The sequence below is a fragment of the Anguilla rostrata genome, chromosome 17, assembly GCF_018555375.3.
Source record: "Anguilla rostrata isolate EN2019 chromosome 17, ASM1855537v3, whole genome shotgun sequence".
Taxonomy (NCBI): domain Eukaryota; kingdom Metazoa; phylum Chordata; class Actinopteri; order Anguilliformes; family Anguillidae; genus Anguilla; species Anguilla rostrata.
Window position 1 is genome coordinate 14,862,807 of NC_057949.1, and position 13,465 is coordinate 14,876,271.

At 49.2% G+C, this 13,465-nt stretch overlaps 1 protein-coding gene across 1 annotated transcript; it reads right to left on the reverse strand.

The window, feature by feature from the left end:
• Window positions 1–138: 138 nt before the first annotated feature.
• Window positions 139–12,378, reverse strand: tbc1d17 (TBC1 domain family, member 17). The gene is made up of 17 exons (XM_064314555.1): window positions 12,223–12,378; window positions 10,369–10,464; window positions 9,707–9,784; window positions 9,013–9,124; window positions 8,486–8,672; window positions 8,201–8,312; window positions 7,522–7,692; window positions 6,952–7,077; window positions 6,549–6,652; window positions 6,211–6,305; window positions 5,868–5,984; window positions 4,654–4,754; window positions 4,278–4,377; window positions 3,709–3,806; window positions 3,346–3,462; window positions 2,472–2,558; window positions 139–1,426 (listed from the first exon to the last, which is right to left on the reverse strand). Exons 1-17 carry the CDS (start codon window positions 12,247–12,249, stop codon window positions 1,235–1,237), a joined length of 1,920 nt encoding a protein of 639 aa, XP_064170625.1. The 5' UTR covers window positions 12,250–12,378; the 3' UTR covers window positions 139–1,234.
• Window positions 12,379–13,465: the final 1,087 nt, after the last annotated feature.

Below are 13,465 nucleotides of genomic sequence, written 5' to 3' on the forward strand. Positions count from 1 at the left end.
ACTTGTTCAGATGGACAGATTGTGAGGGAGGGAGGGAGGGAGGGAAGGGGGGGTATCGGACAAAGAAAAGAGTTGGGAGTGGGGCCTAGAACTCGGCTGACCTTGGGTCACATGACAGGGATTAACCAATTGAGCGGCTTAAGAGTTCTGATACAGATTTTATTTGTACGTATTAATGAAAATAAGGTTATAATGGAATAGTCAAACTCCACATAAAACATACTGTATATAGTAAATAACACATAGGCATGCATGTGTGCGCAAGGACAGCATGGCGTCATTTAGAAATGAACCGCTGTCGAGCGAGTTACCTTCATTACACAAACAGGAATGAGGGAGAGAAAGAGAGAGAGAGAGGAAAAGAGGACAAATCAAGATGACATCCATAATAACAAAGGAAATAAATGGTATAAAGACACGGACTGACAAATAACACATTAGGCACTGCTTGCCAAATTAGGAGACAAGACAATCGATGATCGCATGGTTACAGTAACAAATATGCTTCTACCATAATACACAAGGTGAAGCCATGCATTTCAGAAGAGAAGTGAACAGAGGCTACAGACTAGATGTTTAATCACAAACAAAAACGGGGAACTAGACGTAATGAAACTATGGTTACCTCAGAGAAAAGAGTAAAAACAAAAGCTCAGTCACCTTGCTCACGTTAAGCCCCCCCCATCCCACCCGTCCCACCCCCCCCCCCCACATTGGGTGTTACCAGCCCCCCATGCCCTTCTCTCTCTGTAATGTGTATATACAATATGGTACAAAACTCTCTTTCCCAGGTCACACTTCCTGCCATTCCTTCATATGCACTTCCTGTCTGCTTTCTAAAAGGGCCTTCAAGCTTCCTGTACCGAGCAGAGCGGGGCGAGACGTGTGAACGGAGCCGCGGTGGAATCGCGAGCGGCCGGATTTCAGGGTAGCTAGCGTCCGCCGAAGCCAAAATTTAGTCACGTGACACGATTAGTTGATTGGCAAAATGGGGGGAGGGGTTCCTTCCTTCATTAAATGACCGGTGAAATGTCTCTCAACTCTAAAAACTGGCATAATTGGTTAAGTGGTGCATACCGCCACCTGCTGGTCTGGAGTGTAAGGGCGTGTGGTCTTCCTGAAGCAGGTAAAGGCAGTCGTTCACACGCCGGTCAGCCCAGAAAGCGTGAAGCAACTCTGACCCCGCCCACCAGGACCCCCCCGCTCCCTCTCCCTCCATCGCTCAGTCCTTCGGTTAGGGGTAAGTGGGGGGTGGGCGGGGTGGAGAGCCGCTGCCGCTCGGTTGGGCGGCGGCGGAGGCCACGCCCCCGGCCTGCGATTGGCTGAGGAGCGGCTGCGTCTCGCTGGGCTCGGATACGGGGCTCTCCTCGTCCGAGCTGGGGGGAGGGCAGAGGCCCAGCACCTCCTGCACCTTCACTGGGAGCTCCTGCGAGAGGAGGAGAGAGAGAGAGAAAGAAAGAGAAGAGGGGGGAGGAGGAGAGAGAGGGAAGGAGGAGGAGGAGAGAGAGAGACAGAGAGACAGAGAGAGAGAGGAAGAGAGAGAGCGAATAGACACCAGTCAGGAAAAACACAAGAGAAACATACAGGAGCTAATGGACAAAGCCAGTTCTGTGAGTTATACGCTGAGTGTTAAATATGCTGCATATGTTTGCATACGTACACGCATGTATGAGATGTGTAATGAATCTGAAACAACAGCTCGTGTCGCCCTTCAGTTTTAGCGACAGCCTCCTGTGCTTTAGGCTGGCTAACAGAAGCGTTCGCTCTGCGGTCCTGTCGACTGTAACCACACCCTCCGGTCCTGGCTAACTGAAGCGTTCGCTCTGCGGTCCTGTCGACTGTAACCACACCCTCCCGTCCTGGCTAACTGAAGCGTTCGCTCTGCGGTCCTGTCGACTGTAACCACACCTCCCGTCCTGGCTAACCGAAGTGTTCGGTCGCGGTCCTGTCGACCGTAACCACACCCTCCGGTCCTGGCTAACCGAAGCGTTCGCTCTGCGGTCCTGTCGACCGTAACCACACCCTCCGGTCCTGGCTAACCGAAGCGTTCACTCTGCGGTCCTGTCGACCGTAACCACACCCTCCGGTCCTGGCTAACCGAAGCGTTCGGCCCGCGGTCGCGTCGACTGTAACCACACCCTCCGGTCCTGGCTAACTGAAGCGTTCGCTCTGCGGTCCTGTCGACGAAACCACACCTCCGTCCTGGCTAACTGAGCTCGCTCTCGGTCCTGTCGACTGAACACACTCCGTCTGGCTAACCGAAGAGGTCGGATCCAGGTTCCTGTCGACCGTAACCACACCCTCCCGTCCTGGCTAACCGAAGCGTTCGGCCCGCGGTCCTGTCGACTGTAACCACACCTCCCGTCCTGGCTAACCGAAGTGTTCGGTCCGCGGTCCTGTCGACCGTAACCACACCCTCCGGTCCTGGCTAACCGAAGCGTTCGGCCCGCGGTCGCGTGGACCGTACTCACCTTGCAGCGCGTCAGCTGGAGGTAGATGGCCTCGGCTCCTCGCAGCAGCGACTGCAGGTCCAGCCTCATGGTCAGATCGTTTATGTGCTGGAGAGAGAGAGAGGGGGGCGAGGGAGAGAAATAGAGGGAGATAGACTTTTACATTTGATGTTCCTTTATTGAAACACAAACACTTTCCACAATTACCTTAAAACCTACCCCAACCTTGTGTTTACAAACCCAAACCCCCCCCCCCCCGCCCACCGCCCCCCCCCCATCCTACTATACACCCCCACCACAGTTAACCTGTCTGAATCTCAAGCTTGTTTATGTGCTGGAGAGAAACAGAGAAAGAGAGAGAGAGGTGGAGACAGAGATGCACTTCCTCCTAGACTGTGAAAAATATTCTGAAATAAGGAAAACATATTTCAACACATTTTCTAAAATTATAAAATCATTTCCTCCCCTGACAAACGCAGAAAAGCTGAAAATAGTTCTGCGAGAAGAGCCAACAGCCCCTCTCGCAGCAGAATATGTTTCAGTCTGTCACAACCTGAGGGACAGTGAGAAACTACCCAGATAAAAGGTACAACGTGTGACCTGTTCAACCTGTAAATATAATTACAGTTAACTAAATCCTAGTATACTTTTCCTCTCTCTTTTCTGTTCTATTTGGAATTCCTGTGTGTTTTTTAAAAATATATATATAATGCTTTGGCAATATATACTGTATGTATTTCATGCCAATAAGGCGAATTGAATTGAATTGAGAGACAGAGAGAGAGAGAGAGAGAGAACGTGACGGACGCTTGCTAACGCTAGCCGCAGCGGGAGCTCGACGGGGCCGCGTAGCGAACGGCGGCTGCGGCCGGTGGTGAAGCTGGCGGGCGGGTACCTTCAGTATGGTGTTGAAATCGTAGTCGGAGCCAATCAGCTCCTCCCTCTGTGACTCCAGAATGGAACAGGCCATCAGCAGGTGGAAGTTAGGGCAGGGCAGGCGGGTCCACATCACCTGAGGAAACGGGGGGGGGAGGGGGGGGGTTCTGAAACACTGCACTCTCACTCAAATACAACTGCGCCAAATCACTTTAATAACGCAGGGCTGCTATTAGCCTAATTAGCTGCATGACGGCAGCGGAAGAACATGAGAAAATGGGGGAAACACATTGAGAGAGAGCTAGGCTGAGCTCAGAGGGCTGAGCCTCCCCCCGTGTGGGCGAACGAGCCCTGCGACTGCACCGCTGTAGCGCTCTCTCACCTCCCACAGCGTCAGAATGTCCTCAAAGGAGAACTCCCTCTTGAACCAGATCAGTAGCCAACGGAAACAGAAGCACAGGGAGCCGCTGTCCTGGGAGTCTGAGGGGCAGAGGGAGCGGAGGGGAGAGAGAGGGGAGGGAGGAAGGGAGAGAGGAGGAGGGAGGTAGAGAAGGAGAGGAAAGGGAGAGGAGAGGGAGGAGGGGAAGCAGAGGAGGGGAGGGGAGAGAGAGGGAGGGGGAAGCAAGAGGAGCGGGAGGGGAAGAGAGGAGGGAGGGGAAAGCAAGAGGGAGGGAGGGGAAGAGGAGAGGGAGGGGGAGAGCAAGAGGAGGAAGAGGGGGAAGAGGGGTAAGAGAGGAGAGGAGGGTGGAGAGAAGAGGAGGGGAAAGAGCGGGGTGAGAGAGAGAGGGGGGGGAGGGGGGCAGAGAGCGAGGGAGGGAGGGGGGAGATGGAGAGAGAAAGGTTCACGTAAGACTATATACAAAATAGAACACACCATATTTCATAAACAAATGGAGGAGACATGGAGAAAGGTGACCCGGGGAGGGGGGGGGGGTAATAGGTGAGCCGTACCCAGGTAGTCGCAGAGCTCCGGGTCCAGAGCTTTGAGCAGGATACTGAGCTGCAGGAGCTGCTGCTTCATGGCCTCCTGAGACTCCTCAAAGTTGTGATGCTGCAGCACAGAAAAGCACTCAGAGTTTACAGAGCTACATGAAGCATACATCAGATACATTACATACAGGCCAGCAGCCTACCAGACGACTACACAACACAACACATTACTCAGACTTCAACAGCTGACAGCGACGAAGCAGCCCAGGTAAGACCAGACTCAAGACAGACACGGGTCCGCCCCGACACGAACCGGACCAAAAGACCAGATCCCATACACATACACACACGACGCCCACACACACACACACACACACACACACACACACAAACTGACCACGAGGTCCATGAAGCCTGTCAGGCACCAGAAAGACTCCACTTCATTCTGAGTGACGAAGAGGATGGGAGAGAGGAGATCGCTCATCCCCTGCACATACCCTGAGAGAGAGAGAGAGAGAGGGAGAGAGGGAGAAACATCAAAACGAGCGACCCCCAAATCACATCATTATAAAGCCCTGCAATGCCCAGTGCTGAACACAGAAAGGAGGTCCCTCAGCCTGCTTGTCCTGAGGTTGAGTTCACTTACAGACACTAACTCCACTAACACCAACCAGCCTCAGGGCAGCCATATTACCTCAAAGAATTAGACCATACCGAATTATGACGAAAGTAAACCAAATCTACGTAACCTATTGGAACAAAACCACACAAACCCGACACAAACTGAATGCTATTGGGGCCTAAAGGGACAGAATATTTGACCGTGGTGATTGATAACACATAGAGAAGGGCATTGACAGTGTGCAGATTCAGCCTGGCCATAGAGACCGCCCGTACACGGGCAGACCCGGCTGCCCAGAGAGGACAGGCTGCGCTCCCACTGCGATCAGGGGGCAGTGGAGACAGAGCTGCACTTCCTGACAGAACGCACAAAATACCAGGACATATGGACAAAACTTATTCTCAAAAATTAGGACCATTTCTCTAAATGTCACAGATTACAGTAATCTACAACCTATCTGCAATCTACAACAAGTGAGGCAAAATCCCTGTTAAGTTGTATTGTTAGAAGTTTCTGTTCTTATTACTGTCCGTATTGGTGTTTGTCCTTCAGCTTGTAGGATGTCTGGAGGTTTGGCTTTGGTTATTTATTCTTACATTCATATTTTTATTATATTTTATTTATTAATTGTGTCTTTAAATATATATTTTATTCCACTGTTAATTATAAGCCTCGTGTCATTGTTAATTGTTCAACTGTGAATTGCTTTGGCAATATTGCTCATATAGTCGTGCCAATAAAGCACTACTGAATTGATGGTGAGGGAGAGAGAGAGAGAGAGAGAGAGTATATGTATGCTTTGGCATTAATTACATTTGTATTTCATGCCAATAAAGCAACTTAAATTGAAATTGAAATTGAGAGAGAGAGAGAGACAAAGACACAGACACACAGACAAAGAAAGAGAGTGAGAGACAGAAGTAAGAACACCAGGAGAGTGTGAAGGGCGCGGGTCTGGCCCGCGCGCGGCGTAGCGTAGCGTGCCGTACCCAGGTCGAAGTTGTACATGCAGTAGGTCATCAGCACGTCGTGCAGGAGCGTGAGGCCCGGGTTCTCGTTCCCGGAGAAGAAGGAGTTGTGCCTGTCCGTCCGGCTGACGTCTCTCTCTGCGGGGCGGGACAGAGAACACCGTCGATCCGTGAGACGACTGGAGGGGCGGGGGAAACGGCAGCCAGCCAGAGAGCGCTACGCCGCCCGACCACAAAAAAAAACACAGCCCCTGCAGACGTCGCCGCAGGGCCGGCCAATCACGAGCGGGCGGGGTGACATCACCGCCGGCCTATCGGATGCGGGCACTGGGTTTCACGGGTAAGGGGGGGGGGGGGGACTGACCAATCAGGCTCCGGTATCCCCTGAGGAGGGAGTTCCTCATCTCCTGCTCCTCGCTGACCGACTTCCACTGCACCTTCATCCTGAAGTACTCGTCCCTGAGAGAGAGGAACGCAGCGGGGCTATGACACGGGAAGCAAACGCTCTCTCACACACACACACACACACACGCTGTACTGTACACTCTGGTGGAGACGGGCGCGAGGGGAGAAGGAACGCGGGTCGTTAGGACCCGGAGAGGGGGGTGACCCGGAGCCGGGCGGGACCCGGAGAGGGGGGTGACCCGGAGACGGGTGTTAGGGAACACGCGTGGGGCGCGCGGGTGCGACGGACTGACTCACGTCTTCGCTCTCACCAGGTCCTCCCTCTCTTTGGCCGTGCTGTCCCAGGGGTAGAACGCCAGCAGGAACTTCCACACCTCCTTCCGCAGGGACGGAGTGATGCCCTGCATTATGGGTGGGTGGGGGGAGGGTGGGGGAGAGAGAGAGAGAGAGAAAGATAGAGAGAGAGAGAGAGGGAGAGAGGGAGAGATTTTTTATGAGTTTCCTGAGCTGCGGGTGGGGGAAACAAGCTGAAAATTCACATCAGACCAATATCATTAGAAGTTTAAGAACTTTACAGTCATGAGCAAGAAATGAGCAAGCCGGTGAGCAATGAATGTATTTTGGGAACAAACGAAAGTATTTTGGCTGAGAGATAATATCATGAAATTTGCAGATGTGAAAAATGTATGCCTGTACACACCCCTCTGAAGACCAGCTCCTTCACCCTCTGTGGATCCGTCACCCGGCCCTCCGCGTCCAGAAGCTCCTCCCACTTGTCCAGAGGCTGACCCCGTGTGACCTCAGGCTTCGGTCCCAGTTCGGCTCCCTGAGCGCAAGAACAAAAAAAAACGCTGCGAGACGGTCCACAATCTCGCTCTGTCTAAACAAGACCAGGTCAAAACCTAGTATGTGGCTGGACCTAACACACATGATCCGGCCGACCAATGGTGTAACTTCATCACTCACTCAGTCACTCAGTCACAGACATTCGCGTTTGTAGGGCTGTTGCGGTCCAGCCAAAAATACTTCTTTGAAGTATCGCCAATTTCAAATTACCCACCCGCCGTAGTTCTTTGGAAATGAGGAAGTACAGAGGGGTACGTCGTTACGACATGCTGTACACCTCTTCTGCTGGTGATACTTCTGTGCAGACTGCCACACAGAGAGAGTTACTCGGTTACACCGCGGCCTGTTCAATGATCTGTGTGTGTGTGTGTGTGTGTGTGTCTCTGACAGTGCTGAGCAGTCGGTGGCCCCTCCCTCCTCTTACGCAGGTAATGAGCTCGAACCCGGGCTCCTCTTCGGCGGAGGGCGGCCCGTGCCCATCCTGGGGGGCCCGCGGGTGCAGGGGGGAGTCCGGCGGCCGAAGCGCCCCCCGAAAGAAGTTGGTGACCTTGGAGAACCCCCCGAACGTGGTGGCGTAGGGGTCCTGAATGAACCGCTGTGAGAGAGGAAGAGAGAGAGAGAGAGAGAGGGGGGGGGTGAGAGAGGGAGAGAAAGAGAGAGAGGGTGAGAGAGAGAGAGAGAGAGAGAGGGGGGGGGTGAGAGAGGGAGAGAAAGAGAGAGAGGGTGAGAGAGAGAGAGAGAGAGGGAGACTCAAGCCCTCTTTCCACCGTGTGGCAGGAACTAAAAGAGAGCAGGAACTGTCCACAACGGGGACTACTCGGTTCCTAGAGTATGTTCATGTCTGCTGTCCAATCACGCCTCGAGAACGGTGAAGACTCTCTTCTCTCAAAACAAAGACAGACTGAAACCCACTTACTGTACATAGACACTTAACTCATACCAGGGAATCTCCAGTATTAATACAGTACGTTACTTGAAAGTATAGTTTCGCTCAATTTATATTAAAAAATGCAAGTACCTTCAGATGAAGATCCAGACACTGACACTCATTACAATACAAACCAAGTGCGTGGACTTGCGCACGCACACGTAAATTGACTTACGGACACAAGGTCAGAGCTGCCCTCTTCGAAAAGCTGCAATTCCTCAAACGACTGCGAGAGGGCGCCAGAGTCGTGTGGATATACCAGGAACAGCCGATGGTCCACTGGAGACCTGAGGGGGGGCAGGGAATGAGAAAGAGAGAGGGTGGGGAGAGGGAGAGAGAGAGAGGGGGAGAGAGAGAGATGGGGAGAGAGAAAATAAGAATCAGCGACAGTCACAGTAGACGGCAGCCGACACGGCGGGCGTGGGGACGCAGCAGGAAGAGGCAGACGGGAGGGACTCACGGCGCCAGGATGATGTAGCGCTGCAGCGCCCGCAGCAGGTCCATGGTCCCGCCCCGGTGGAAGTGCAGCGGCGGGAGGGGGTGGCCCCCCCTGCTGGTCAGCACCAGGAAGTTCCGCCCCAGGGAGAAGCGGGCGCGGCGGAGCGAGTAGAGCTCGGACAGCGGCAGGGAGAACGAGCCCCATTGACCTGCAGAGAGGAGAGCCGGTAGCGCCATTAACACAACTAGCATCGTTAGCGCTATTAACACCACTAGCACTGTTAGCACCGTTAGTTCTGCTAGTGCCATTAGCACCATTACTGCTATTACCACTGTTAGCGCCATTAGCACTGTTAGAGCTGCTAGCGCCATTAGCACCGTTAGTGCTGCTAGCGCAATTAACACCATTACCGCTATTACCACCTCTAGTGCCGTTAACGCCATTAGCATCGCTAGTGCCATTAGCTCCGCTAGCACCATTATCACCACTAGCGCCATTAGCACCCTTAGTGCCGCTAGCACCATTAGCACCGCGTAGCGCCGCAGTACCTGTCTCCCGCACCGGGGTGGGGTCTCGCTCCCTCTTCACTGTGCTGATGACCGCCCAGTCCGGCTCATAACCGGGGTCAAAGTTCGTCTCCTCCTCCCCTCCCTCTCCATCCTGTCGAGGGTACAGACAAGATGGCGGCACACATCACTTACCTTACCCCGTCTAGCGTGGAAGGAACAGGGGAGACTGAGCTATAACCCTCAAACAGCCGCACTGAAACGCTGCTGTTTCAATATGAGATTTTAACTTGACGTCAACAGTTTTTTTTTTTCTGACAAGGGAAGTTTTCTTAGTTAACCAAAAATGATGAGGTATATTGTTAAATGCACAGCGCAGTTCCTTTGAGTGCCGTGTGATTTTAAGAAAACAGGATCTTATGAAGCGACACACACATTACTCGAAGTGGGATTGAATGCCTTCACAAAACATTGTGCCCGAAGAGAGAAAAAAAAAAAAAAAGAAGTCCCCAGCAGACTCGGCAGAAAATAGGGCACAGACAAGATGGAAACTTTCACACAGCACAACCAGCGCTCTCTCATTCACCTCAAAAATAAGCATCTACACGAAACAAGCGACAACCAAATTAAGGCAGCACTTCCTCCTGTGGCCTAAGTCAAGCTACAAAGCAGCTCAACATACTGGGCGAAGCTCCACACTACAAAACTGAGAACTTCATACGCGTTCATCCTCTACCTTCTTGGTGTAGAACACAGCCGGTGCGCTTCCTCTCTCCTCTTCAAGGGGGCTCCACTCCAATGCCGGCTCCCCACCCTGAAAATGAGCACAGACAGAATTGTAAAAAGGGAAAAAATAACAGCGATGTCTCACCTTTAAGTCACCCGTGGTACGTTAGATCCAACCAGTTTTATCGTCAACCTCAAAGCGTGGATTTACCTATTCCTTTATTCCCCTGTAAAACTCCCGTGCAAAAAACAAACGTTACCTACGGATCTCTGCCTAAAATAACTCCTTACCCTCTCCTCTCACATTCTTTCCATCCTCCCATTGTTTTGGAACCTCTCATGGAAAAAAAGAACTGATGATCAGTATAAATTAGACCACGCACTTCTGGGACATCTGAAAATATCCTGGATGAGTCTCTAAGTGACATTTCCATACACTACCATACATTTACACTTCCGAGTCCTTGTTTCGTTGTTGTTGCTACGCATATTAAGTTTGCTTAATATGCGTAGCAAGGTACTTAACCTGCATTGCTTCAGTATATATCCAGCTGTATAAATGGATACAATGTAAAATGCTATGTAAAAAGTTGTGTAAGTTGCTCTGGATAAGAGGGTCTGCTAAACGCCTGTAATGTAAAACCCCCAGTCCAGCAGACGACCCCGCCTCACCCTCTCGACGATGCGGATGAACCCCGGGATGGCGGTGTCCTGGTTGCTCCTCTTGGCGTTGGTGTGCAGGTACACGCCCTCCTTCTCGAACATCAGCTGCGTCGCGCCCGACCGGAAAAAAAACAAGGCCAATCACAACCCGGACAACCACACAGCTGAAGCACACGCCCGGTTATTTTTGTACACGGGAACCGGTCTGTTTGGGGGGGAAAATGACTGCGAAAAGGATACGTGTTATGTTAAAAATGTCCATCCCATAAAAAAAAAAAGAAATGTTTTCAACGTCGCACTGGCAAAGCTGCCTTTGACTAGAGAAATAAGGCAGGGCTTGTGAGAGCCACAATCCCACCCTGACCCAAACATCAGCACATAAGCAGGAGAATTAGGTTTCAGTCAAAATAAAGGTCAAAGACAACAGAATAAAATATTAATACCGGCTGACTGAAGAAAAAAAAAAAAACCCAGCAACACGGAAATGAACACGTTCAACTGAAACATAAAAAGGTCCAAAAAACTTCAGCCTACAAGTGAACATGGTACTTATTACAAATGTCTTTCTTTTTTTTACGGTTTTATATTGTTATATTTCCCCCACCTACAGGCCACACTGCACTACAGGACAAGTCGCACAAATCACAGGAGAGCCACATCGCTGATAACTAATGACATCACAGCCTTGCCTGCCAATGAAAGTACTGCAATTAATACAGAGGTCATGCAAGGGACCTCTACATAAATCCACCCAATGCATTCTGTAAAGTAAATCAGTCAAATTTTGCAAGAAAAATTCAATGAATTTTGGAACTTGTAGAATATTTTTCGGAGGGAAAAATTCAGCCAGTATTTATTTCCTCAATTCCAGAAACAGAGATATTATCTTCTTTTTTTTATTTATTTAATAAACAGCAGAGGTCTGAGTACGATTCTTTGGGGGCGGGGACTAGAACGGTGTTGACGTCCTTCAGTTAGCTGCCTACGAATAACTGTTAACAGGCAATAAATGAAGTCAGTAAAATGATATCATCTCATCGGCAATGCCATTTAATTTAAATATGGGCATTACACTTGGCAACCAAGTGTAACGTTTGGCAGCTCAATCAATAGGCTGCCAGACTGACAGTGCACTTCAACTTTACATAACATAAAGACCAAAGCAGTTTGACACCGCTAGCCCACCCTGAAACCCTAAGACATGCTATCAAAAGATATCACATTATGGGTGAACTTCTATTCGACATAAATGGAAAAATACAGCGCAGAACATCTTGTCCCCTTCGCAAACCAACTGCGCAACTTGGCTACAGTACAGTCATCTCGAAAAACATCGCGTGTTACTCATTAGTTAAGAATGTATCGGCTTTGTAATGAAAGGATAATCTACGCAATAACAACATGACTATAAAGACCGGCCTCAAGGTAAACGGGTCAAACCAGTGGTGGCTAATGTAACTTAGCGAGTTAAAATTGTTGAAGGTTTTCAGATAGAATCAGCTATACTAGCAGACTACTACCCTGTCTGTATTCAAAAATAAAAGTTTCAACGCTGAGCTCAGGGTAAAAACTCGCCCAAGGAGCAATAACATAAGAGTCATTTATTAGGATTTTGTTGGTCCTTAGTCAGCTAACATTAGCTAGCCGGCTAGCTAAAAAGCTAAGTTACCTGTCGATACCAAACAAACAGCTGACCAGTTTAAAAACCCACCCATCCCAAACGGATTTCATACCAAACGATTATAGGATGGACGTTAATCACACATCACACAATATATTTCAAGTCTAAGCAACAATGGGATTGACTTGTAACTATATTACAAGTGACCAACATTAAAATACTGACAGTAAATACTCGGTTACCTTGTGACTTTCCCCGTTCGACTCCATTCTCTCGTCACTACGTAGCTTTTACAAAAACAACGCAACGGCTGGCCGCAAGAACACTTCCGCTTTGCTTTGCGTATACACCACAGAACACTCATGAACTAGAACTGATATTTGTACCGTAGACATATTACGCTCCATGTTGTAGTATCTATCATTTTAATGCGCCAGTCAAGATAGCACCCACTCAGAATAATCACCTAAGTGTCTAACAACGTAAATAATTCCACTTTGACAATCGAGTTCACAATCGAGTGTAAATTAATTTAGCCGACTGCCATATTTAATATAGACTTCCCCACAAATAGCTAACCAGAGCTAACCTTATAAGTGAGCAAGGTTATATTTCTTTATACACATTTTAATGTCTAATTAAAATTTCGGGTTTAGTGCAGTCCAAAATATATTTAAAATTACGTAGGCCCTAGTCTGATTTGTGATAATGGTAATGTAATATAAGAACCTTTAAATTCAAATTATGCTATTTCATTTCTTAATTTATGTAAATTGTTTATTTAATTTCTTGTATCCTGGCTGCTTTACATGGGGTTCCCCCTGGGAAAAATTTAGTTTTTCTATTTTATTCTATTTTGTTCTTTTCCCTGAGCCAAAAATACTGTACAATATGAACACAGATCTTCTCATAACCACTTTATATGCATGTTCTCAATACGTTTAACTAACTAGTTTCAGTGCATGGTGAATAATTGGGATAGGATGCCATCCCACCACCAACCCTAGTGACGCCACTGATGGGAAATGTATTGTAATATTTACGATTACAGGTAAGAAGGATATATAAATGTTTCAACCCCCCGACCTGTTGTTTTTACCTCTTTTGGGGGGGGGGGTCCAAGTCTTAATTAGGGGGATCGACCCCCCAATCCCCCCGTAAACCCTGTGCGTCTGTATTTTACCCAGAAGGATTCAAACAATGGGACATGCCTTTGCAATACAAAAGACATTCTTTAATGACGTTGTTTGCTCGTTCTTTTCTTTTAAAGAAGGGGCCTACCGGTTCAGGTTTACAAGTGTTCTTCTAGCAGGGCTATCACTTTCATTTGTCATTTATGGTAAAAGAAAAAATGACTGAATCCATGCCTGTGTTTCTTTCAGCTGGAATGTATGTCTGTGTCTGCATGCATATATGTGTATGCATGTCTGTCTCATAGCCTAAATGTATATGCATTACTGTTATCAGTTACTTATAACACAGTAC